This window comes from Macaca mulatta, chromosome 9, assembly GCF_049350105.2.
Source record: "Macaca mulatta isolate MMU2019108-1 chromosome 9, T2T-MMU8v2.0, whole genome shotgun sequence".
Classification (NCBI taxonomy): domain Eukaryota; kingdom Metazoa; phylum Chordata; class Mammalia; order Primates; family Cercopithecidae; genus Macaca; species Macaca mulatta.
In genome coordinates, this window is record NC_133414.1 from 116,426,237 (window position 1) to 116,449,171 (window position 22,935).

General features: G+C 41.9%; 2 protein-coding genes and 2 long non-coding RNA genes across 10 annotated transcripts in view; 2 read left to right on the forward strand and 2 right to left on the reverse strand.

Annotated features, from left to right (window-relative positions):
* Positions 1–1,317: 1,317 nt before the first annotated feature.
* On the forward strand, positions 1,318–14,639 carry GSTO1 (glutathione S-transferase omega 1). 3 transcript variants are annotated; one of them, XM_077945446.1, is made up of 6 exons: positions 1,318–1,662; positions 2,327–2,435; positions 6,785–7,007; positions 10,157–10,255; positions 13,270–13,376; positions 14,436–14,639. In XM_077945446.1, exons 1-6 carry the CDS (start codon positions 1,650–1,652, stop codon positions 14,587–14,589), a joined length of 705 nt encoding a protein of 234 aa, XP_077801572.1. In that variant the 5' UTR covers positions 1,318–1,649; the 3' UTR covers positions 14,590–14,639.
* LOC144331342 (uncharacterized) lies at positions 5,493–9,995 on the reverse strand. Its single transcript, XR_013398403.1, has 2 exons — positions 8,340–9,995; positions 5,493–7,116 (listed from the first exon to the last, which is right to left on the reverse strand). It is a non-coding gene; the product is annotated as an uncharacterized LOC144331342 (long non-coding RNA).
* Positions 11,449–16,102, reverse strand: LOC144331340 (uncharacterized). Of its 2 annotated transcripts, none has more exons than XR_013398401.1 (2): positions 15,860–16,102; positions 11,449–13,907 (listed from the first exon to the last, which is right to left on the reverse strand). It is a non-coding gene; the product is annotated as an uncharacterized LOC144331340 (long non-coding RNA). The 2 variants fall into 2 exon arrangements; XR_013398400.1 differs by having other exon boundaries at positions 12,287–13,907; positions 15,738–16,102.
* A 253-nt stretch (positions 16,103–16,355) lies between these two features.
* Positions 16,356–22,935, forward strand: part of GSTO2 (glutathione S-transferase omega 2) — a 31,148-nt gene continuing 24,568 nt past the window's right edge. For 3 of the 4 annotated variants that reach the window (XR_013397773.1, XM_001114322.5, XM_015148027.3), the window contains exons 1-3: positions 16,356–16,452; positions 21,519–21,783; positions 22,061–22,169. Coding sequence is in view for 3 of the 4 variants with exons in the window: in XM_001114322.5 (XP_001114322.1) it covers positions 21,750–21,783; positions 22,061–22,169 (143 nt within the window). In the remaining variant the exon portion in view is untranslated. Of the gene's footprint in view, positions 16,453–21,518; positions 21,784–22,060; positions 22,170–22,935 lie in introns of those variants that run through there. The other variant, NM_001289962.1, reaches the window with a different exon arrangement.

Sequence of the window (22,935 nt, forward strand, 5' to 3'; positions counted from 1 at the left end):
TTCCTGACCCCTAAGTTAAAAGAGCTGTTTGAGAGGACTCTCTGGCCAGACCTTTATTCCCAGACCCAAGACTAAATTCATTCATCCCACCTGCTTGATTCTGAGCCTGTGCCCTTATTTAACTGAAATGCAGGTTCAGTTGCTTGCCTCTTTCAGAGTCCAATTACTAATAAGAAAAGCAAAGTCTGGTATAAAGAAAGTGATTTTTCATTCCAAAGCTGGCTTACGGGAATAACAACAGGCTTCCTGCCTTAAGGGTACCACTTCGCTTCTGGGGCAGAAAGCAGGGGCTTTTAAAGGGGGGAGTTGGTATGAATTGCACGCTGGGGAGGGAGCGAGTGGGTGGGAGTTTGCACGACTCACTGTGGTGCTTTATCTACTGGGTGGTGCCATTATAGGCAGAAGTCATTTGTAAAGTGGACTTTTGGATGTAAATTGACTGTTATCTCTGGAGGCAGTCTCCTGGTGGGTGAGAGTCCTGCTCTGGAGCTTTTAAGTAAACACCCAGTTAGATAAGCTTGCCCTGTACGGAGTGTCAGTGAAGGGAAGGTCAAAGATGATAATCGCATTTCTAAAGAGCTAAGTAGGAAGTGGTGAACAGGGAGAAAGGAGAAAAGAGAAAAGATGGGAGAAACAAATAATGTAAAACATAACTCATCCTCTATCTCTTAGAAAAATGGGAGTACTCAGTTACATTACCAGGGCTTCAAACACAAATGTTTAGTAAGTGGGAGAGTTTTGAAAGCAGCACCATTATTCTGAGGTTGATGATATCCAGGCTTGTGCTGTCTCCTGTGGGTTAAAATGAAAAGGATGTATCCTATAGGTGACAGTAGGGACAGAGGCCCTCCCAGTAGTCACGTTAAGCTAGTACTGACAGAAAAAGGAAAAGCCTGTCCAGGTGGCTGGGCAACCCTGCAGCAAGGCATACATGAGCTTGTAAATCAAAGGAAACGACCAAGGTGAGTCTCAATCCTTTTAGAGGTTTATTTTGCCAAGGTTGAGGACACATCTGAGAAAAAGTAACACAAAATCACGGGAACATCTGTGATCTGTGCTCTTTCCAAAGAGGGCTTGAGGACTTCAATATTTAAAGGGGAAAGAGCAGGCAGTAGGGGAAAGTGGAAAGAAAGAAAAAAGGGAAGGTAGTTCAAAGGGGCAAGTAGTTGCATTCTTTGGGGCCTTTGATCAGCATTCACTGAAAGCACATGTTACATTCGCGAAAGGAGGTCGTAGAGGAGTAGTCAGTTATGCCAGTGCTTGGTGAATCTGCATTTTTACAAGATTAAATATAGGGTAGAGAAAGCAGTCAAATATGCATTTTTCTCCAGCGAGAGGAAGGATGACTCCTAGACCTGTCTTTGTCCCGTACTTGGGAAGATAAGCCGTTAGTTTACATTGCCAGGATGAGATTCAACTGATCTGTTTTAGAGTAAAGATCTTGGGGGCCCACAAGGAATTTCCTTGTAAACAAGCCCCTTGGGGAGGTGTGTGGCTTTTGATCTTTGTAGCTATCTATTTAGGAACAAAATGGGAGGCAGTGTTGCCTGACTCAGTTTCCAAGCTTGACTCTTCCCTTTGGCATAGTAATTTTGGGGTCCGGAGATTTTTATTTTCCCTTCACAAGCTAACAGGAGCCTTTGGAGAGAATGCTCTGGACCGGTGAGTGAGCCATGAGTTCGGGCCACAGGCTCCGAAGCCGTGAAGCCTTGGTACGGAGCGGGTGGCGCTTCGAGGTCAGTGCCACAGGAGGGAGGTCAGGGCCAGCGTCAGACGTGGGGCCCCATGGAGGGCGGAGTGGAGGCCCCTTCGTTCGGGGGCGGAGGGATGACTCTGAGCATTCAGAACTTTTGTGCATCTCCCTGTGGGTGCATCTCTTGGCCAGCGAGATGCTTTGACACAGCCCCTTAAGCTATTTTAAGAGCTATCCCATAAAGCCTGGAAGGCACACCGGGTGGAGCTGGCGGCCGCCCGGGGCAGGCACTTTTGAGCCAGGGAGGAAGCGGGGAGGGAAGGAGGGCGGGAAGGACGGGCGACCTACTTCCTGAATCGCCTGCAAACGCCAGAGGAGCTCGGCCTGCGCTGCGCCACGATGTCCCGGGAGTCTGCCAGGAGCCTGGGGAAGGGTGAGGCCTGCCCGCCGCGAAGAGGGGTGATCTCGGCGACCCCTGGCGGCATGTTCGAGGCTGCTTCGGGAGCCCAGCCTCCCGGGAGCGCCCCACCGGCGGGGAACGGGTCGGAGCTGCAGTGGAACGCGGGGGCAGTGGGATACGGGGGGGTCTCGACACCTCTCTGGGCCGTAATCGCCTTCGCTTCTCCCCGGCAGGAAGCGCGCCCCCGGGGCCGGTCCCGGAGGGCTCGATCCGCGTCTACAGCATGAGGTTCTGCCCGTTTGCTGAGAGGACGCTTCTGGTCCTGAAGGCCAAGGGAATCAGGTGGGCACCCAGGCGGGGCACGCTCCCCGAGCTGTCCGGGAGCTTGCTGCAGGCGGCGGCGTGGGGTGGGGTCTCAGCCCCTTTCTACCCGCCTCCCGCCAGCGTCCTTTACTGCACATTATTCTCCGCCCTTTGGGAGACAGCAAGGTATAGACCCTTCCCCTAGGAAAAATAGACCACAGATTCCAACGGTCTAGGACAAGACTCCAGGTCTGGGACACCTCATTTAGATTAACCAACCATTTAATGGATTAGAAAAGCCGAGGCTCCAGTGATGTTAGTGATTTGCCCGGGTAATAACCGGCAGCAGCTCTTTCAGCTTTGGTAGGTCGCAAATTCCTGGTCCAGAGTCCTTTTGCTTTCGCCCTACTGTGATTCCCCATTCTTATTCCAGCTCAACTGTTAGTTGTTATTCTGAATGTATTGTTCCCTCCTGGAATAGTAATTTACCCCAGTACAGCAGAGTTTAGACCCTGACCCTCCTAGAGTAGTGCTGAGTTTACTGCACATATTCCTGTGGATTGGGCTGTTGGTTGAGTCAAACAGAGGGAAGTGTCTGTCTAGCTCATCCTTCTGCAGAGCCTGTTTTGAAACTAGCGTAGTTTTTGACTTACGGGCTATCCACAGGACATATGCAACAGTCACTTCACTTTTCTCTGACACCAAGTATCCATTGGAACCACTTCCTTTCCCATGACCTTTGAATGTCTGTTGATTAGACATTTATTAGATACCTGTGGTGTGGAAGGCTCTGTGGAAGTTTAAAACAAAACCCCCATTCTTAAGAAATTTTCTGTGTGTTTAGTGTCTGTGAACTAATTTTAGTTTTCTAAGGGGAGAATCTTTAGTAGGCAATTATTTTCCCTAAAAGAAAGGTAAAATGCATTTAAAAAATACATTTGAAGGGGATTTGTCATTACTTCACTAAGAAATGCCTCTCATTTGGATGAGATTATGATTCTGAACACAGAATACTTACTATTTAGTAATGTTTATCAAAAACACTGTCATATTTGCTGTAATAGAACTCTTTTATTGTACTAAGAGAAATCTAATTTAATCGAAATTGAAAAAGACCTTTTTTGGTACTCATTTAATTGAAAAGTCCAGGAGCATGACACAGCTGGATTCAGAGGCACAAAGTCCTGGGTTATGTGCTTCACCCTGGACCTTTAGTCTGAAACAACCCTACCTTATTTACTGGGGCAGTTTTCCAAAGGAACATTGGAAGTATCTTCCCATAATAGTGTGGGTAGAAGGGAGGAAGAGGGTGGTTAACAGCTTCCAGGCAGTGCAAACAACAAAGGTCTACTACATTAATAGACCAGTTTTAAGCTGGAGCCTCTAGGAGGCTTTTACTGGGAAAGTACTAGATTCTAACCACATGATATGACTTAACAAAGCATGGTTTTCTCTAAAAGTTGCATCTTCCAACTTGCTGTGGCAGGTGTATAGACTTGTTGGCTCACGATGCCAGGTTACCAAAATGCATGTGTGTTCTGAGATACTTTTTTTTTTTTTTAAGAACAAAAGCCCAGGATCTGCCTTTTGTTTTCATAGTAACAAAAGTTTTTGTTTGTTTCATAGTTCAAAAATGTTGATAATTCTTTGGCAAGCAGCCAAGTAATTTTTTTTAATTTTTTTTTTGCAATGGCTGGTACCTAAGCGTCCAGTATTCTGTCAGCACATGAACCTTTTAAATTATACACACACCTGTGCTCATGTTCAAATTGGATGTTCCTTTGTTTCCATGGGGGATTATGTATTTAAATCCTTAAATGAAACGCTGTTCTAGCTACAGCTGTGGATGGAAAAATAGAAAACAAAAGGTATTGGTGTCTATTTTTTTTTTTTTAGTAATTTGTTCTATTGAATATTTATTCAGCCTTGATGATCATATGGACTTGGCTCTTTTCTCTTAGTTCCTCTACTGTCTCAGGCAACATACAAGATAGACCTAAATACAATCTGACTATAGCCTGGACTTCACCTGTTTTCTTCCTTTTTGGTTTACTTTGTACGATTTACTCAGACAACATGTTTTTTAAAAATCAGTGCATGGAGATTTAATCTGAAAGCTTTTTTTGTGAGTGGATTGTTGGTTTTTTTTTTTTTTTCGAGACAGCGTCTCACCCTGTCACCCAGGCTAGAATGCAGTGGTGCAATCATGGCTCACTGCAACCTCTGCCTTCAGGGCTCAAGCAATCTTCTCACCTCAGCATCCTGAGTAGCTGGGATTACAGGTGAGTGCCACCACACTTGGCTAGTTTTTATATTTTTTGTAAAGATAGGGTTTCACCATGTTGCCCAGGCTGGTCTTGAACTCCTGGGTTTAAGCAATCCGCCCACTTCAGCCTCCCAAAGTTCTGGGATTACAGATCGAGCTATCACACCTGGTCTTGTGGGTGGATTTTAAGGATTCTTTAATATCTTTGTAAAAACCAAGAAACTCTTTACTCAAATTAGCAAAATAAATTGAATTTTATGTTGGTTCTCATATAGTGGGTAGTGGACACAATTCAATTAGTTGCCTCGTATGATTTATAACTAAGATACCTCTTAGCCATAAATGGAGTATCTTATTGACAGTTTTAAAGCATTTCCACTGATACATTCATTCATTCATATGAAATATTTCAAAACAAAAATATTTACTAAGTCCTTATCTGAAACTTTTTATTTTCTTCAGAGTATTTATATCTATTTAGCATTTTGCTCACTTACATGTTTATTTATTACTATGAACAGATACACAAGATCCCACCTTTCGTGGAGCTTACATTCTAGGAAGATAACTTAATAAACTTGTAAATAAGTGAGCAAAGTAATTTCAGACACACATTATCAATTCAATGAAGAAAGTAAAACATGATAATCATATAATTGAAGCTGCTCAGCAACTTCAGAGCTGTGGTCAGGGAGGGCCTGGGGATGTGTGTTTGACCTGGGAAGACCTAGGAAAAGGCAGGCAGAGGAGGCAGAGGACCATCAGGTGCAAAGACTCTAAGGTGGAAACACATTTGGCAAATTCAAGCAATATAAAAAAGGCCAATGTGTAGAAGAAACATAGGGGAAAAGCTTCATGACACTGGCCTTGGCAATGATTTCCTGGACATGACACCAAAGACTGGGCAACAAGACCAAAAATAAACACATGGGAGTACATCAAACAAAAAAGCTTCCACACAGCAAAGGAAACGATTAACAGAGCAAAAAGGCAACCTATGGAATAGGAGAAAGTACTTGCAAACCACATATCTGGTAAGGGGTTAATCTCCAAAATACATAAGGAATCTCTACAACTCAACAACAAAAAAACCTGATTTTAACATGGGCTAAGATCTTAAACAGACATTTCTCAGGCTGGGCATGGTAGCTCACGCCTATAACCCCAAGGCAGGCAGATCACTTGAGCCCAGGAGTTCAAGACCAGTCTTGGCAGCATGGCAGGATCCTGTCTCTACAAAAAAATTAGCTGGGTGTGGTGGTGCACGCCTGTGGTCCCAACTACTCGGGAGGTAGGAGGACCACTTTAGCCCAGGAGGTTGAGGCTGCAGTGAGCTGTGATCAAGCCACTGCACTCCAGCCTGGGAGACAGAGTGTAAAAAAAAAATTAAAAATTAAAAAAATAGACATTTCTTCAAAGAGGACATAAAAATGGGCAACACATATATGAAAAAGTGCTTATCACTAATCATCAGGAAAATGCAAATCAAAATCACATAATAACCTCACACTTGTCAAGATGACTATAATTAAAAAAGACAAAAAGTATTAGCAAGGATGTGTAGAAATCAGAACCCTTGCACACCGTTCGCACTGTTGGCGGGAATGTAAAATAGTACAGCTGCTATGGAAAACAGTATAGATGTTCTTCAAAAAATTAAAAATAGAACTACCATATGATTCAGCAGTCTCGCTACTGGGTATATATCCAAATTAAATGAAATCAAGTTCTCAAAGAGATATTAGCACTCTCATGTAGACTGCAGCACTGTTCATAACAGCATAATGTCAATGTCCATCAGCAGATGAATGGATAAAGAAAATGTTGTCATGCTATTCCACCTAAAAAGGAAGGAAATTCTGCAATACGTGACAACATGGATGGACCTTGCAGACATTATGCTAAGTAAAATAAGCCAGACACAGAAAGACAAATACTGCATGATTGTACTTAAAAGGTGTATCGAAAGTAGTCAAATTCATAAAATCAAAAACTAGAATGGAAGGAATCTAGGCAGACTCCTAAATTTGGGGTTTGATCAGCTAAGTGGATGGCAAAGAGGATTTATCCAAAAGCACAAAAGTGGTTTCCCTCTCTTCATAGTCTCCTATGTGTCTTTCAGGCATGAAGTCATCAATATCAACCTGAAAAATAAGCCTGAGTGGTTCTTTAAGAAAAATCCCTTTGGTCTGGTGCCAGTTCTGGAAAACAGTCAGGGTCAGCTGATCTATGAGTCTCCCATCACCTGTGAGTACCTGGATGAAGCATACCCAGGGAAGAAGCTGTTGCCGGATGACCCCTATGAGAAAGCTTGCCAGAAGATGATCTTAGAGTTGTTTTCTAAGGTCTGTGCATAAGAAATTTCAGCTCCTATTTGAAAAACCTGTTTTTTAAAGCGAAATCTATGCTGCCATTTATAGTTCAGTGATTTGGGAAAAACAAAACAGGAATATACTTGTCAGCTCTGAGTGTCCTGCAAGTCCTTTCACGATCCAGTTCCTGTTTACCTTCAAAATTATCCCTTTTCACTCTTCTGACACTTTATATATGCCAGCCATACTAAACTTTTCTCAGAATTCCCAAATTCGCCCCTTTCTCTCTCAATTCTTGCTGTCAGATTCTTCCCACTTCTCACCGTGCCTGGTTATCTCCACGTCATTTTTCACATGTCTGTTCAGACACTGCTGCCTTTCAGGAGCTTGTCAGGCTGGTCAGTGCTCTAGCTTCTGAGTTCCCATCTGTGTGAACTTTTGCCTGTCTTCTTGCCTGTGTACTGCACTGGGGTTGTGAGCTCCTTGAGGGTGAGGGCTGTGTTTGGATCACTGTTAGTTCGCTGCCTAGTTTTGTGACTGGCTCTGCTATTTCCTTGTGACTCTGAGCAAGTTACTTATTACTTTGCCTCTCCGTTCATCATTGGTAAAATGGATATAGTAATTGTTCCCACCTCATAAGATAAAAATCAGTTAATATAAAACGCCTGGAGCAGAGTCTGACACAGTAACTACTTAGTTCTTGTCCTTATAGCCATAGCATCAAGCAGCGAGCAGCTACTCAGATGACTGAATAAATGGCATTCCTGGAGAACTGTTTGTACCTTACTTAGCATCAACATTGTGGATTAGCACAAACAATTAATATTAACAAAGAAATAACTAACAGATGTGTGTTTAGACACCAAGAATAGCATGTCTGGTTATATGCCTATAATATTGTCACCTTGGTAGTATGGTCAGTGTATAAAGGATTATCTTTAGAGAAAAAGATGGTTAAAGAAATGCCCTAAGAGAAAGTTATAGGGAAAACATTCCGTTTTAGGAGACATTACAAAGGGAAGCCAACGGGAAAGGAAGAGTGAGTCACCTGCTTAGTAAGATGAGGGTGAAAGAATAGTAGAGGTGGCTGCTGTGAAAGATAATGAAAGGGAACATGACATTTTCAAGAAAGATGTTGGAGAGTTTTACAAAGTAGTAACAAGTTAAAGGCATGCAGCTTCAAGATATGAAGTCATCAATATCAACCAAAAAACATAAGCCTAAGTGGTTCTTTAAGAAAAATCTCTTTGGTCTGGTGCCAGTTCTAGAAAACTTTTTTTAGTATGGCTGGAATATAAAGTATCAGGAGAAGAGATAAAATGGGTAACTTTGGAGAGGTAAACAGGAACTGGATTGTGAAAGGACTTGTAGGACACGTCAGAGAAAATGAGCTTTAAAAGTAAAGCTTTTAGGCATGAAGTTTTACTTTCATGCATAAAGCTACTACTTTAAAAAGTAGTCACAAGAGATTCATTGTACTATCTAGAAAGAAAATGAGCTTTAGAAGGAATGCTGAAGACGCCCATCTTTACTTCCCCACTTGCTTTTAAGGGAGAGGTGGCCTTATGTACATATGACCCTGCTCTCCTGGCCACAGCCCATCAGAACAGAAGCGTACCCCGCCCCCACACCTGGGCCAGTCACCTTCTCTCCTGGGAACTTGGAAATGAGACACAGAGACTAAGACAGTAAAGGTTAGGACAGTAAAGACAACTAAGCGTTGGGGCTCAAATATAACATTAGAGGCTAGGAAAACCAAAGCCACTTAAGAAATAATTTTTTAGAAAAGCAAAAATTAAAAGCATTGCAAAGGGACTGAAGTACATAAAGTAATATGGAGCAGAAATGTAAGGAAAAACAGATGAAAGACCAGGTAGACCCAGATGGAAATGTAGATGAAAGGGCTGCCTGAAAGCCTTCAGTCCCAGGGCAGGCTGAACTGATGTGGATGGGATTTCATGGGATTCTATATTTTTACAAGTGCCTGTTTACTTAAACTAGGATGAGTGGACTTCTGCATCTTGCAATGAAATGACACCAAAGACCAAAGTACTAAAACACACAAACACCATCACGAGCATTAAAGCATCTGATGCTACACCCGTCAAGTCTTTAGGTAGTCAGTCCCTTTTGGACAGTCTCCTGGCGTCCTCCCCAACAAAGAAATCAGAAAAATTCTCTACCCTAGCTCTTTGCAGTTGGGGCCCAGTTTTGTGACCTAGGCTTTTCCTGTCAGACACACACAACAGAGCTCAATTCAGAAACGAGCAAGGTGAGGAAACAGACTTGGTGGGATATCTGTTTAAGATATTCAGCTCTCCACTGGTTCTGCTGGTGAGAGTGGCAGCAGAGCTTCTGGGTTTCAGCAGTGTGGGTTACAAAATAAAATTCTCGAGTAGAAATGGCATCAGTGCCAGTGGCGTTAGCGGTTATCTCAGACTCTACTTTCTGGCAGCCGCACAAACTGAAGCATCTAATGCTCAGCTTGCACTAGCATCAGTGGGCGCTTCCCATGAGGCCAGTTCTCAGCATGAATTTGGGATGTTCTGTCTTAATTCCAAGCCTGTTTGTTCAGCCTCCCAATAATTCTATAAGCCGCCTAGTCTCCTTTAAAGAAAGTTGTGTTGGCCGGGTGTGGTGGCTCAAGCCTGTAATCCCAGCACTTTGGGAGACTGAGGCAGATGGATCACCTGAGGTCAGGAGTTCGAGACCAGCCTGGCCAGTATGGCGAATCACCATCTGCTGTACTAAAAATACAAAAATTAGCCGGGCGTAGTGGCACATGCCCATAATCTCAGCTACTAAGGAGGCAGAGACAGGAGAATTGCTGAGCCTGGGTGGTGGAGGTTGCAGTGAGCTGAGATCGTGCCACTGCATTCCAGCCTGGGTGACAGAGCATGACTCCGTTTCAAAAAAAAAAGGAAAGAAAGTTGTTTCTTAAACATGCCAAAGTAGGTTCTGTTATTTATAATTGATAAAATCCTGACCAACCCAGCATTTTAGGCCACAAAACTGTTCCTAAGACCAGTCCGTTGCCTCTGTGAGCACAGGAACTTGGTGCACCCTTGATGTTTCTAGAACACCTTGACACCAGGACTATGAGGGTTCTGTCATGTTTTTATGTGAGGGGGCTGATATAGTTAGCCATAAACTGATAAACTAAGAAATTATTCTCTTTCTAGGTGCCATCCTTGGTAGGAAGCTTTATTAGAAGCCAAAATAAAGAAGACTATGCTGGCCTAAAAGAAGAATTTCGTAAAGAATTTACCAAGCTAGAGGAGGTAATCATTTCTCCTAGCTACCATCAGAGTAAACGATAACTATATCTACCCTCCTTTTCCTCCTATTCTTTTCTTCATATTCCCACTTCCCAAGTCACTTTCTGGCAATTAGGAAAATTCCCCTAAACATTTTTGTTTTACAGCAGACTGCTGTTATAAAGCAGAAAGCTGTTCTGCTTAAGATATAAATCAAAACACCTAAAAATACTTTGTCATGGGCTTGCTTTAAAATATTCTGCTGTGTTAACATTAAAGTAACAAGGAAAAAGGAAATTGTACCCACATTTCCACAAGCTTTTATGTATCCAGTTTTCCATGCTTGTTTGCAATCCTTGTCCATATATTTTTTAAAAATTAATGTAGCTCTAATCAGAGCATAGATATCATTCTGTGTTCTGCTTTTTTTTCTGTGTCCTGTGTCCACTTAGTATTACATACTAAATATTTCCCACCAGAAAAAGTTTGCAATGAACAGTACAGACACTTGAGGGAAGCCCAGATATATTTTACCTTCTTTTGGGGAAAGCTGACATTTGGGCCTTGGAGTCTGTCTCTTGGCCTTGAGATATTTCATTCATGCTAAGCCTGAAGTTTTTGCTGACAGAAGATATAGTTCCCGTCTTTTATGGGAATGCATTTAACATCTTATCAGTAATATGACGTTTGCTGTAGGTTTTTCAGAAACCTTTTTTTTCATTATAAAGTTCTCTTCTATTACTAGTTTGCTAATTTTTTAAAAAGTCATAAATGTTGAATTTTATTGAATGCTTTTTCTGCATCTTTTACATCTATTGAAATGTTCATAGAATTTTTTCCTGTTAATCTGGTGAATATGGTGCTACTGACAGATTTTTTTTTTTTCTTTTTTTTTTTTTTAATGTTTAACCATCCTAGCCTTCCTAAGATAAAACCTACTTGTTCTCTATGGATTTTTATATGTACTGTAGAATTAGCTAATAAATGAGTTTTATATGTGTGTTCATAAATGAGATTGGCCTATAATTTTCTATTCTTATAGTATCATTATTGGCTTTTGGTATCAAGGATATTCTGACCTCATAAAATGAGTTGGGTAACTAAGCTGTTTTTCTAATCTCTGAAACCATTTGGTAGGGACTAGTGTTTCTTTAAAACATTTGAGCCTGGTGTCTTTAACAGGGGTAGATTTTTCATTACTAGTTTGATTTCTTTAATGGTAATTGGTTTTTCGGTTTTACATTTCTTCTGGAATCAATGTTGGTACTTTATTTTTTTCTGCTGAACAGTGTGGGAGCTGGAAAGTAAGATGCAGTCCATATTCTTCAGATAATTAGTTCAGTAGTAGACGGAACACAATCGGTAGATATATGCAATCTAAAATGCATACTATGCATTGAAAAAAACTATGGAGGTTATTTATAAAGGACAAATTAGTTTGGTGTTGGTTTAAATAGCCAGATAATATTCTCAATCACTCCCTTTGGCAAACCCTGTAACCAATTCACCTTCTTAAAATTTCAGAAACATACAATTTGTGTTTGGTTTTCAAATGATTGTCATCTGTTTAGTAGCTAATACAATCTATTTCCAGTATATTTTAAGTACAAATGCTTTTGCACTTACAATGGGGTTACATCCAATAAACCCATCATAAGTTGAAAATATCGTAAGTGGAAAATGCATTTAATAAACCCAACCTACAGAGCGTCATAGCTCAGCCTAGCCTGCTTTAAATGTGCTCAGAAAACTTCCATTAGCCTGCAATTAGGCAAAATCATCAAACATAAAACCTATTTATAAAGTGTTGAATATTTCATATAATTTATTGAATACCCATATTCAAAAGATGCTGGCAACACAGCACACATTAGAGCATTGGTTGTTTACTCTCCTGATGGTGTGGCTGCCCAGCATCAAGAGTATCATACTGCAAATCGATAGCCCAGGAAAAGAGCAAAATTCAAAGTACAGTTTCTACTGAATGCTTGCTTTTGCACCATTGTAAAGTTGAAAAGAATTTAAACTGAACCATCATAAGCTGCAGACTGTGCATTTTATATTGAAAAGTTAGTATTTTTAATTTTTGACACAGGGAAGTACCCAAAGCATAAGAACATACACATTTTCACAAAGTGAACATAGTCATGGAACCAGCACTCATATCAACTAACAAAATATTAGTTTGGGCTTTTTTGTAGTTTATGCAAATGAACTCATATAATGTTCATCTTTTTGGGTCTGCCTGCTTTCATTCAATATTAGATTTGTGGGTTCATCTATGCTGTGTGTAGTTCTTTCCTATTCTTTATACAGTGTTCCAAAGTATAGTATATTATAGTTTACCCATTCTACTCTTGATAATAAGCATTTTCACATTTGGGCTATTACAAATAGTGCTGCAGTGAACATTCATATACATATCTTTTGGTGAACATGTGTTACATTTCCAAGTAGAATTGCTCGGTGATAAGAGTATGCATACTCTTAAAACATGGTTGTACCAATTTACACCTCTATGACAGTGGTTCCATACCCTTGCCAACTTCATTTTGTTCATTTTAGGCATTCTCATGGATGTATAGTGTTATTGTATTTTGGTTTTAATTTGCATTTCCCTAATGACTAATGCAGTTGAACACCTTTCCAAATGATAATTGGTCATTTGGACATCATCTTTTGTGAAGATCAAGTCTTGCTCATTTTTCTAATGGGTTATTTGCCATTTTTCTTACTGATTCCCAGGAATCCTTTCTATATTCTGAATACCAGTCCTTTGTATTACAGATATGTTGTACTCTGTGACTTGTTTTATTTTTCAGTTTTCCAGTTTATGTTGCGATTGTTTTGCTTCATCTCAGACCAACAGATTCTAAAGCTTAATTAAGTTTTTTGATCAAACAGACAAAAACCCAACTTGGATACATTGGAGTAAAAACTGCTTCTCTCACCTGCTCTACTTAATTTCCCTTCAGCGTTTCTAGTGAGTCTTACTACATGCACAAATAATAAATACTTTTATGCTGTTTAATGTTCAGGTTCTGACTAATAAGAAGACGACGTTCTTTGGTGGCAATTCTATCTCTATGATTGATTATCTCATCTGGCCCTGGTTTGAACGGCTGGAAGCAATGAAGTTATATGAGTAAGATATTTGAATATTTTGTGCATAATCTAGGATGACAGTTGGCATAGTATATATTGACCTTTCTTTTTAACAGAAGTTAAAATATGTAATACAACTGGTCTGAATGAGAACAAGCAGTCGGGAGTCTTGGACTATCCAGGGCATGTCATATACCTACACTAACTACTCTCCATCACTGGGAGGAGGCAGGGATTTCTGTGACATGTAGTAAAGTGCTTTAAAATGTACTCCTTCCTTCCTGATTACAAATCCATAAGGGGAAGGGTACGGTGGCTTATGCCTGTAAGCCCAGCACTTTGGGAGGCCGAGCTGGGTGGATCATCTGAGGTCATGAGTTGGAGACCAGCCTGGCCAATGTGGTGAAACCCCATCTCTACTAAAAATACAAAAATTAGCTGGGCATTGTGGTGCACACCTGTAATCTCAGCTACTCGAGAGGCTGAGGCAGGAGAATCACTTGAACTCGGGAGGCGGTTGCAGTGAGCCGAGGTCATGTCACTGAACTCCAGCCTGGGCAAGAGCAACACTCTGTATCCAAAAAAAAAAAAAAAAAAAAATCCATAAGGTTGTAAATTTTTATAAGGATGTTGTTGCCAGATTGTATGATCAGTGTTACCTCCCATTTACCAGTAGGATTTCCACATTATTTTCCAAATTCTGTTTTGAGTTTGGCAGCCACCTTGCCTTACTCCCGCTTCTTGGACATTAGAGCTATTCAGGGTTACTTTTGGTCATAATCTGGGTGTAGACTAATTAACATAGAACATTCCTGATTGTATTGCCTGTTCTCATTTTAATAAATTGTCAGTTTCTCTCTTTGGGCAAGTTCTCACATTGACAAGTCGCTTCACTCTAGTCTCATTCCTCTTGGGTAAAAAAGGAACCTCTATAATGTCTTTCAAATTGCATATTCTATTACATGCATTTTAAAATATTTTTAATGAAATATTTAAGGGGAAAAAATGAAACTGTAGAGTAATAATGACATTTGGGAGACTCTGTGATGTCATCCTAGTTGACCTAGCTCACACCTTTCATTTTTTCCTCTTCCCACAGGTGTGTAGACCACACTCCAAAACTTAAACTGTGGATGGCAGCCATGAAGGAAGATCCCACAGTCTCAGCCCTGCTCATTAGTGGGAAGGACTGGCAAGGTTTCCTAGAGCTTTACTTACAGAACAGCCCTGAGGCCTGTGACTATGGGCTCTGAAGGGGGCAGGAGTCAGCAATAAAGCTATGTCTGATGTTTTCCTTCACTAATATGAATAATAGCATGCTTTTATTTTACCAAGGGTTCAGGTTGCATGGGATCATCTTCTCTGATGTGACATCGACAGCCTAATGGTGGGGTCTCCTTAAGGCCCCGCTACAGAAATGAAAATGCATTTCCTGTCTCAACATGCTAAAATGACTCTGAGGGTTCTACCATAGTCCATGCTGAAAAGCCCCAAATTATCATCTTTAGCAAAATCTGGACTTCAAACTTTTTTTTTTTTTTGAGACCGAGTTTCACTCTTGTTGACCAGGCTGGAGTGCAATGGCCTGATCTCGGCTCACCGCAACCTCCGCCTCCTTAGTTTAAGCGATTCTCCTGCCTCAGCCTCCCAAGTAGCTGGGATTACAGGCATGCACCACCACACCTGGCTAATTTTTTATATTTTTAGTAGAGACGGGGTTTCTCCATGTTGGTCAGGATGGTCTCAAACTCCCGACCTCAGGTGATCCGTGCGCCTCAGCCTCCAAGTATTGGGATTACAGGCATGAGCCACGGGTGGCGCCACTCCACGATCTAACTTTATAACTGCTCACAGGAAATTTCCACTCGGTTACCCTGTTGTGTGATTTCAAGAGATGCTCTCTCGTTACTTGTCTTCTGGTTTCTTACTTGAGAAGCTTTCAATTCCTTCTTTCATTTCCATCATCAAGTTAATTTCACATTCTCTCTATTGTTGGCACTGAAGACCAGACGCACATTACCCCAAAGGTGGGTGGCTGGGCAGATTCCTAGCTGGTCTCCCAGTCTCTAACCCCTTCAAATCCTTCCTATCAAATCCCATGCTGGGCACATACGTGGTGTACCACTTATGTAATTAAATACTGTGTAGGCTGCATCAGTCAATTCCGCCTATAGGGTTGATAAGTAATAAGAACCCCACTGAGAAATAGTAATGCCATCTTCCACACATTTTCATAGCCCACTGGGTTTCTCACTATTCAATTTTTATCATCACATCACCACCACGAGAAGGTAGGTCGAAGAGCATCATTTCATTCTACAGATGATGCAACGAAGGTCCCGAGTTTAAGTGAGGCCTTAAGGTGGTGGCAGAAAGATCACAGCCAGCGCACTGCTCTTACCATCGGAATCAGGGCTGTCGGTCCGCCCCAATTGTCTGCTTTCCTGAACTTATTTTCAAGTTCGCCATTGAGAGAAACCTCAGAATGACTAATTCTTAAATTTAAGGGTGCATAATAATCACCTATGGCTCAACGCAGCATTTCCGATTCAGCAGGCTGGGGTGGGCCGCGAAGTCTATATCTGAAATGAGCCCCTCGCGCCAGGTGACGCAGGCGGTGTAGGGACCGCACCCGGAGGACGACCTGGAGCCGCCTGACTTCACAAAGGCCTCCTGCCGCCCACCTTCAGCGGCCACCAGCGACCCGGCTACCAGCAGCGGACCACCTCTGCGGCTGCGCGCCTATCCCAGCAAGCTTAGCCCTAGTGGTTTCCGGCGGATTTCCTCTCCGGTGCGGAGCCGGGTGCCGGGTCCCACAGCCAATCACTACCGGTTCCTCTTTCGTCAGCCACCAGAGCCGGCAGCACCCGCGAATCCCGATCACCAAGAGCCTGTAAGGCGGCCGCCCATTGGCTCAGCCGCACTGCCGGGCAGGCGCTTCCAAAGCTTTGAGGATTGGCTGACGTTCCGGGCGCCGGAGCTAGTTGGCGGGTAGGATCACGTGCGAGGGGCAGGCCCCGTCTAGGCCCCGCCTCCTTGCTGCTGCCGCCGCCAATCCTGGTCCGGTCTCGTGCGTTCCCGGAGGTCCCTCGCGGGACGTCTCTCACAGCCACCGGGTGGGTCCGTTCGGCCTGTGTTGTATTTGAAGGAAAGAGGGGTTTGAGGTCAATTCTGTTTGTTGGGGTTTTCACGAATTTCAGGGCCCACAGTAGGCTTGCCAATTTTAACTTTTGCCTAACACTTTACGAGAAATCCTATTTAACCTTGACCACTGTTGCATCAAAGAATTTCACATCCAAAAAAGTGCAGCCTAAGAATAAAGAACAGGTCTTCAAACTGCATACCTTTAATTAAGGTGTTCTTATTTTTCTGATTTGGCTGGAAATAGGCAGAGACCACCCCAGATAACCAGTTCTTAGCCTTGGGTGGGACACCACGAATTTATGCCACGTGTTTACGGCACTGGCAGGTAGGGGAATTTGGTTTCTGGGAATGTGCTGTCTTTGTGAAAACTATGAAAAGCCTTCCCTGCTACACTGAAATAATCATAAAAATAATAATAGCTAATGTTGAATACCTACTAGGTATACTAGGTATCAGACACATGCTAAGCATTCAATGTTTCTCATCCAGTTTCTGAATGAAACCTCTACAAACCACATAATGTACTGGTACTATTAGCTACAAATTACATATAAGAACACCAGAAAGTTGTTGTCATTTGCCCAAGGTCACCCAGTTAATAAATGTTGAAGAGATTCGAACCTAGCCTGAACTCTTACAGTAAGACCATTCTTGAGATGAATTTATGTGTGCTATTTTTCCTGTCTGTTTTTATCCAACAGCTCTCAAGAGAGGATAGTATCTACCTTTTTGACCACACCATTATTCCTGGGATTTAACAGGAGTTAATGTTCCTTTTCTAAACTAAATGGTTTTGATTTTACAAATTATTTGACTTTTACTGATTTCAGGATCTTGACAATTTGCCTTTACTTATTCAGATGTTATTATACCAAATATTTATTTTTAAAGTTTTTTTTTTTTCTTTGATTCCCCAAGTTGTAGAGAGATAGGGATAGGGAAGCAGAATCAAGTACTTAAAAAGATAGCCTCATTTGACTCTGATTTCCCTATAGGGAATATGAAAAATTTCCCGGATATAGGCACATTTGAGAACAGAACCTTTTACCTAACTGATCTCACTTTTTGAACTTATTGGACAATGAGGGAACACCCAGTAATATAATCGTTCATGTAAATTAGGCTTCTAACATACTAAGAGGAATGTACTCCAGTTTCTGCTACTATCAAGAGATGGCATGACAAAAAATTTTGAAAAGTTGCCAAATGCAAACCACAGTTCCTCTTCTCAAAACAAATGCATGTAAATAGAGTATAAGTTATTTCTTTGGTGGCATTATTTTCCTAGAAGGCTTAAGTCATTAATCACCCATGACCAAAGATCCAAACATTTTCAAAACAGATCCGATTATATTTCAGGTGGCTGAAAATGGATTTGAAGTAGGTTTAATATGGTCTAGTTACAATTTGTTTCATGATTGAGTGGGTCAGTATAATAAAGATGTAAACACGAAATAACATAGAAGGAAAGTTTGCAAAGAGGATTTCAAATTTAAGTACCTGCTGGGTATTCAAAAGAAAGTAGGGATAAGCTTGAGGTTAAAATCTTTCTAGGGAAAGTATAGTGTTCAGAGGTAAGATTAAAAACCACATTACTGAAATGGAGTCTGCAGCATTCAACCCATTCAATTGGCATTAAACTGGTAACTGGTGAAATAAGTATTGTGAGTTGAACTTGAATTCTAATATGCTCGGCAAAGCCGAATCACGATGTGCTTCATCTTTATGGATACAAAATTGGAATGCACTCTGTTATAAAAAATATGTTCTTACTCACTAGCATTTGTCATTAACTTTGATGTATACTGAGCTCTTACTATACTGATGATGCCCTGGACTATTTGATTCGATACAGCAACTCAAAAAGTAGGTATTATTGGCGTTCTCATTTTGCAGATGAGGAAAGTGAAAGTCAAAAAGGTTAGATAGCTTGCTTAAGTGCCAAAGCTGGGTCTCAAAAAGTCAGCCCATTGGGCTCCAGGGCCTATTCTGAGAACCTTGACACTAGATTGCTTCCCTTTAGAGGAGAACAGCTTCCATCCCTGTCTTCTGACTCTACCAAATTAACTTGGCATTTCAGAACTTGATATCCCACATACAGATATACTTTTCATAAACATTTCCCAACTCTCAGAGTTAGTTTCTTTTAAAAGGTGGGAATGAAGAAACAAAACTTGGAAAATCATCCTCATCTGGCAAAGTAGAAAGGTGGATCCAGGGACCTTTTAATTTACAAATGGAATTCCCAGTTTGGCCATTGTTCAGAGACCATGGATGGGCAAACTAAGGCCATTGGGTTAAATCCAACCAATTGTTGGTTTTTGTATAGCTCAATATCTAAGAATGATTTTTTACATTTTTAAAGGGTTGAATAAAAAACCAGTCACAATGTGATATGTGAAAATTATATGAAATCCACTGAGAGTGAGCCCTAATATATTAATTATGGATGTTGGGTGATAATATGTCAATGTGGGCTCATTGATTATAATAAATATACCTCTCTGATTGGAATATTGATAGTGGGAGAGACTGAATGTGCGGGGGCACAGCATATATGGGAAATCTCTGTATTTTCTGCTCAATTTTGCTGTGAATCTAAAACTTTTAAAATAAAGGCTATTAAAATATATATATGAAGTTCAAATGCAGTGTGTCCATAAATACAGCCACACCCATTTGGTTGTTTATCTTCGATGGCTGTTTTTACACTACAAGTGTAGAACTGAATAGTTGAGATCAGATGGCCTGAAAAGCCTAAAATATTTAATATTTGTAAAAACATTTGCCAACCATTCAGTTCATTGCATCTGATAAAGACTAAGATACTGGTTGAGATTGTTGCCGCTGGAGTCAAACTTCCAGGGTTCCTAGTCCTCCCTCTTCCACTTACTAGTTGAGAAGTGTTTAACTGTGCTAATCTCAGTTTACTCATCTTTTAAAGTGAATCAAAATAGAACAGTAATGGGACAATTTTTTTTTTTTTTAAGACGGAGTCTTGCTCTGTCGCCCAGGCTGGAGTGCAGTAGTGCAGTCTCAGCTCACTGCAAGCTCCACCTCCTAGATTCGCGCCATTCTCCTGCCTCAGCCTCCCTAGTAGCTGGGACTACAGGTGCCCGCCATCGCACCTGGCTAATTTTTGTATTTTCAGTAGAGACGGGGTTTCACCGTATTAAACAGAATGGTCTCAATCGCCTGACCTCGTGATCTGCCCGCCTTGGCCTCCCAAAGTGCTGGGATTACAGGCATGAGCCACCGCACCTGGCCCAGTTATGGGACTATTTTAAGAATTAACTGGGTCAATACACATGAAGCACCAAATAGTTATTAGTAAAATTTATTTTGATTTTGAGATTTTGCATTCCTCTTATGGCCTTTTTTAGGCTATGGATATATTTTTCTCAACTGTCTTGAAATCTGCTTTGTTTACATGAGGGATACATATGTATGCCCAGAAGTCATCTTATCTATCAGGAGCTCTAACATGACATGGTTATGTTTCTTGCTTCTATTTTACCATCCAGTTTGTCCTTCTTGATCAGAATTAGCTCCAAAGTAATAGAAGTTACTCTATTACTTTCTCTGTCTTCCTAAATGAAAAGTCAGCTTAGCAAGCCAGGAACCAATATGTCTTCTCCAACACCAGATTTCTTGCTGACATATATGCTTTTTATTTTCAGAGAATATTTATTCAAACATTTTTGCCATTCCCTAATTCTTGTAAAATGTTAATACTTTCCATATTATTATCTAAGCTTATGTCACATGAAATCATTGAATGACAGCAAAAAATGTAGTTGAGTCACTGTTCTGAAGATTTGCAAAGATTCTTATTCACTAGCAAAAAATGTTAACACTATTATTAACCAAGAAGTTCTGGATAGACTGGAACTCCAAAGGCCTAACAGTACCCGTTTATAAGCTACATAATTAGGCTCCGTCATTTTAATAAAAGATATTTAGATTCAACTATTATTTGTTGAGTAGCCATTATATGCTATATCTTTTCCTGGACTTAAAATCCTTTCTTCCCAGCACTGTTACCAGTTTTAAAGGTCAAGACAACGAGTCAAGCTTTGGACTTTTTAAGTTCTTCAACCCTACTAGCTGGTTACTTTGGGCAAATAATTTCATTTCTCTGAAGCTGTTTTCTGTTTTGAAAAGTAGGAATAATATGAGTTGCCTGACAGAGCAATTGTAGGAATCAAGGTAATCTTTGGAAATAATTTAGTCAGTATGAGTGAGACACAGAAAATATTTTTCTTTCCTTCATGACCTGAAGGTCATTTGCCACCAAATGAATTTACATGCAATTCCCACAGCAGCCCAATTCTGGAAAATTTAAGGAATTATTTTTTTACCTGCTGAAATTCAAGATCTCAGCTTATCAGCATCAGAGCCAAAGCCACCTCCATTATCTCACATAAACAGAAAAGCTGTGCAAGTGGCCCCTATGGCTGGGCTGATGCAATGTATCCTTAGCATCTAGTAAGAGTGTTCTCAAAAATTTATGCCGGGGAAGTGAGGGAGCTCACAAATTGTTCTTTGCCTCCAGGTATCTTAATTTTATTCATTGCTGGTTTTTCGGAGCTTGGGTAAAACCTCACAAGTAGGGACAGGACTGGGATGAGGCAACTGAGGTGTCTAGGGTGCAAAATGTGAGCTGTCTAGACACCAAAGGTGTCTAGGTGTCTAGCGGGCACTGACTCTCCAGCGTATGTGAGATTTCAACACCAATAACTTTTTATTTCCTAGTTGCTGTATCATGAGAATGTTTGGCCTTATTATTTTTTAAAGCTGTACTTACAGAGGTGTGGCCAATTGTCTTAGTGATGCAAGAGATTCAGAATGGAAAAGAAAAAGTCAGCGTTACCCTAGTCGATTTTGATTAAACTCCTTTGAAATCCATGTTGGAGTTTAAATGCCCATTCTTGAGGAATGCTTGATATAGAGGAGGCCCCTCCAAAGCTTTAAGCACATGTTCAGAGCAAGAGGGAGCTTTTCAGGTGTTATTTTGTCTTGTTTTGTTTTTTGCCAGCTCCTACTCTTGGGCTTCCAAATCTGGGGCGATGTCTCCCCAGGTTAAATTATCCTAGCTCCTGCTCCAGATCGCTTTCCCTCTGCCCCGCCGGAGCCCAGTAGTTCAAAAATTAAATTTGGGGCAAGAGGTGCGCTCCAGAGCGCAGCTGCTTCTGGACCCTGCGGCAGCGGTGGCGAGCCACAGGGCGGCGACCGTGAGCTCCGGGAGCTGCGCAAACAGCTGGAGACCATGTCTCAGGATGCGACCAGGACCCTGGGGAAAGGTGAGTGCTCTCCATGGGGTCCGCGAGCTGGGGGCGCCGCGTGAGAGAAAATGATGGCTTCGGTGGAACTGCCTGGCCTTGGCCTGCAGACCAGCGGGGCAGGAAGGGACTTGGAGGGCTCTCCTGAAGAAAAGCCACGTGCAGCACTGTCCTCTCTGGGACTTGGGAGTTGGAGCTCCCACAGCCATCCTGGGATCCGGGCAAGTGAGCGAGCTCCCTCCTCACTGGGCTGACTAAGCCTCTCCTTTCCCTGTCCCCCTCCATCGCTGCTCTGCAGGAAGCCAGCCCCCAGGGCCAGTCCCGGAGGGGCTGATCCGCATCTACAGCATGAGGTTCTGCCCCTATTCTCACAGGACCCGCCTCGTCCTCAAGGCCAAAGACATCAGGTGAGAAGCGGGAACCCAGAGCCCCCGAGCAAACCCAGTGCCTCACAGGAGCCCGGGAATGTTTAGCATCTGGGGCATCTGCTCAGATTTTAGAAGGGGCTCCCTGTCCTTTTTTTCCGGAGGCAAAGTCAACAAGTAATTAGCAAAGGGCGGGCATTTTTTTAGCGGGCCCTACTGAAATGCGGAGCCCTTTTCCGAGTCCTGTAACTTCTAGGCCAGCGCAGAGGAATCTGAATGAGGGGGCTGGTGAATTGGTTCCCTCCCAGAATGTTTAAGGGCGCAGCCAAGGCTACTGAGGCCTCTCCTGACTGCTCCACAGAGGTAGTTCCCCCACCACACCCCAGGCATCTTAGGTCACCTCTGTTTCCTTTCGTTATTGAACTTACTGCGTCCAGCATTTTCTTATTTGTTCGTCCATCTCCCCTCCCCAGTCCCCTTCACCCATGTGAGTTCTCCAGGGTAGGAACTCTGTCTCTTTTATTCATGAGCTAGGAGAGAGCCTGTCACATAGTGGGTGCTCAAAAAGTATCTGTTAAATGAATGAACAAATCTTTCCAAACAATGAAATAAAAGGAATTGCTATCAAGAGGTGTCTGGAAGTTTTCAAGACACCTTGAAAACTTGAGAAATGGGTATAGATTCTTCCAGAAGGAAGTTTGCAAGACCAGCTCTTGCAGGTCTGGATCTGGAGGGCAGAGCAGCTTTGCTGGGATGTGGACTGCATAATACAGCTGGCCTCCAAGCTAGAGTGTTGAGAATGTGTCAC

Excerpts from the sequence above, each read along its gene's own strand:
- GSTO1 (XM_077945446.1), top strand. Across the intron at positions 7,008-10,156 it reads TCTTAGAGTTGTTTTCTAAG|GTGCCATCCTTGGTAGGAAG; the intron begins GTCTGTGCATAA and ends TTCTCTTTCTAG. Across the intron at positions 10,256-13,269 it reads AATTTACCAAGCTAGAGGAG|GTTCTGACTAATAAGAAGAC; the intron begins GTAATCATTTCT and ends TTTAATGTTCAG.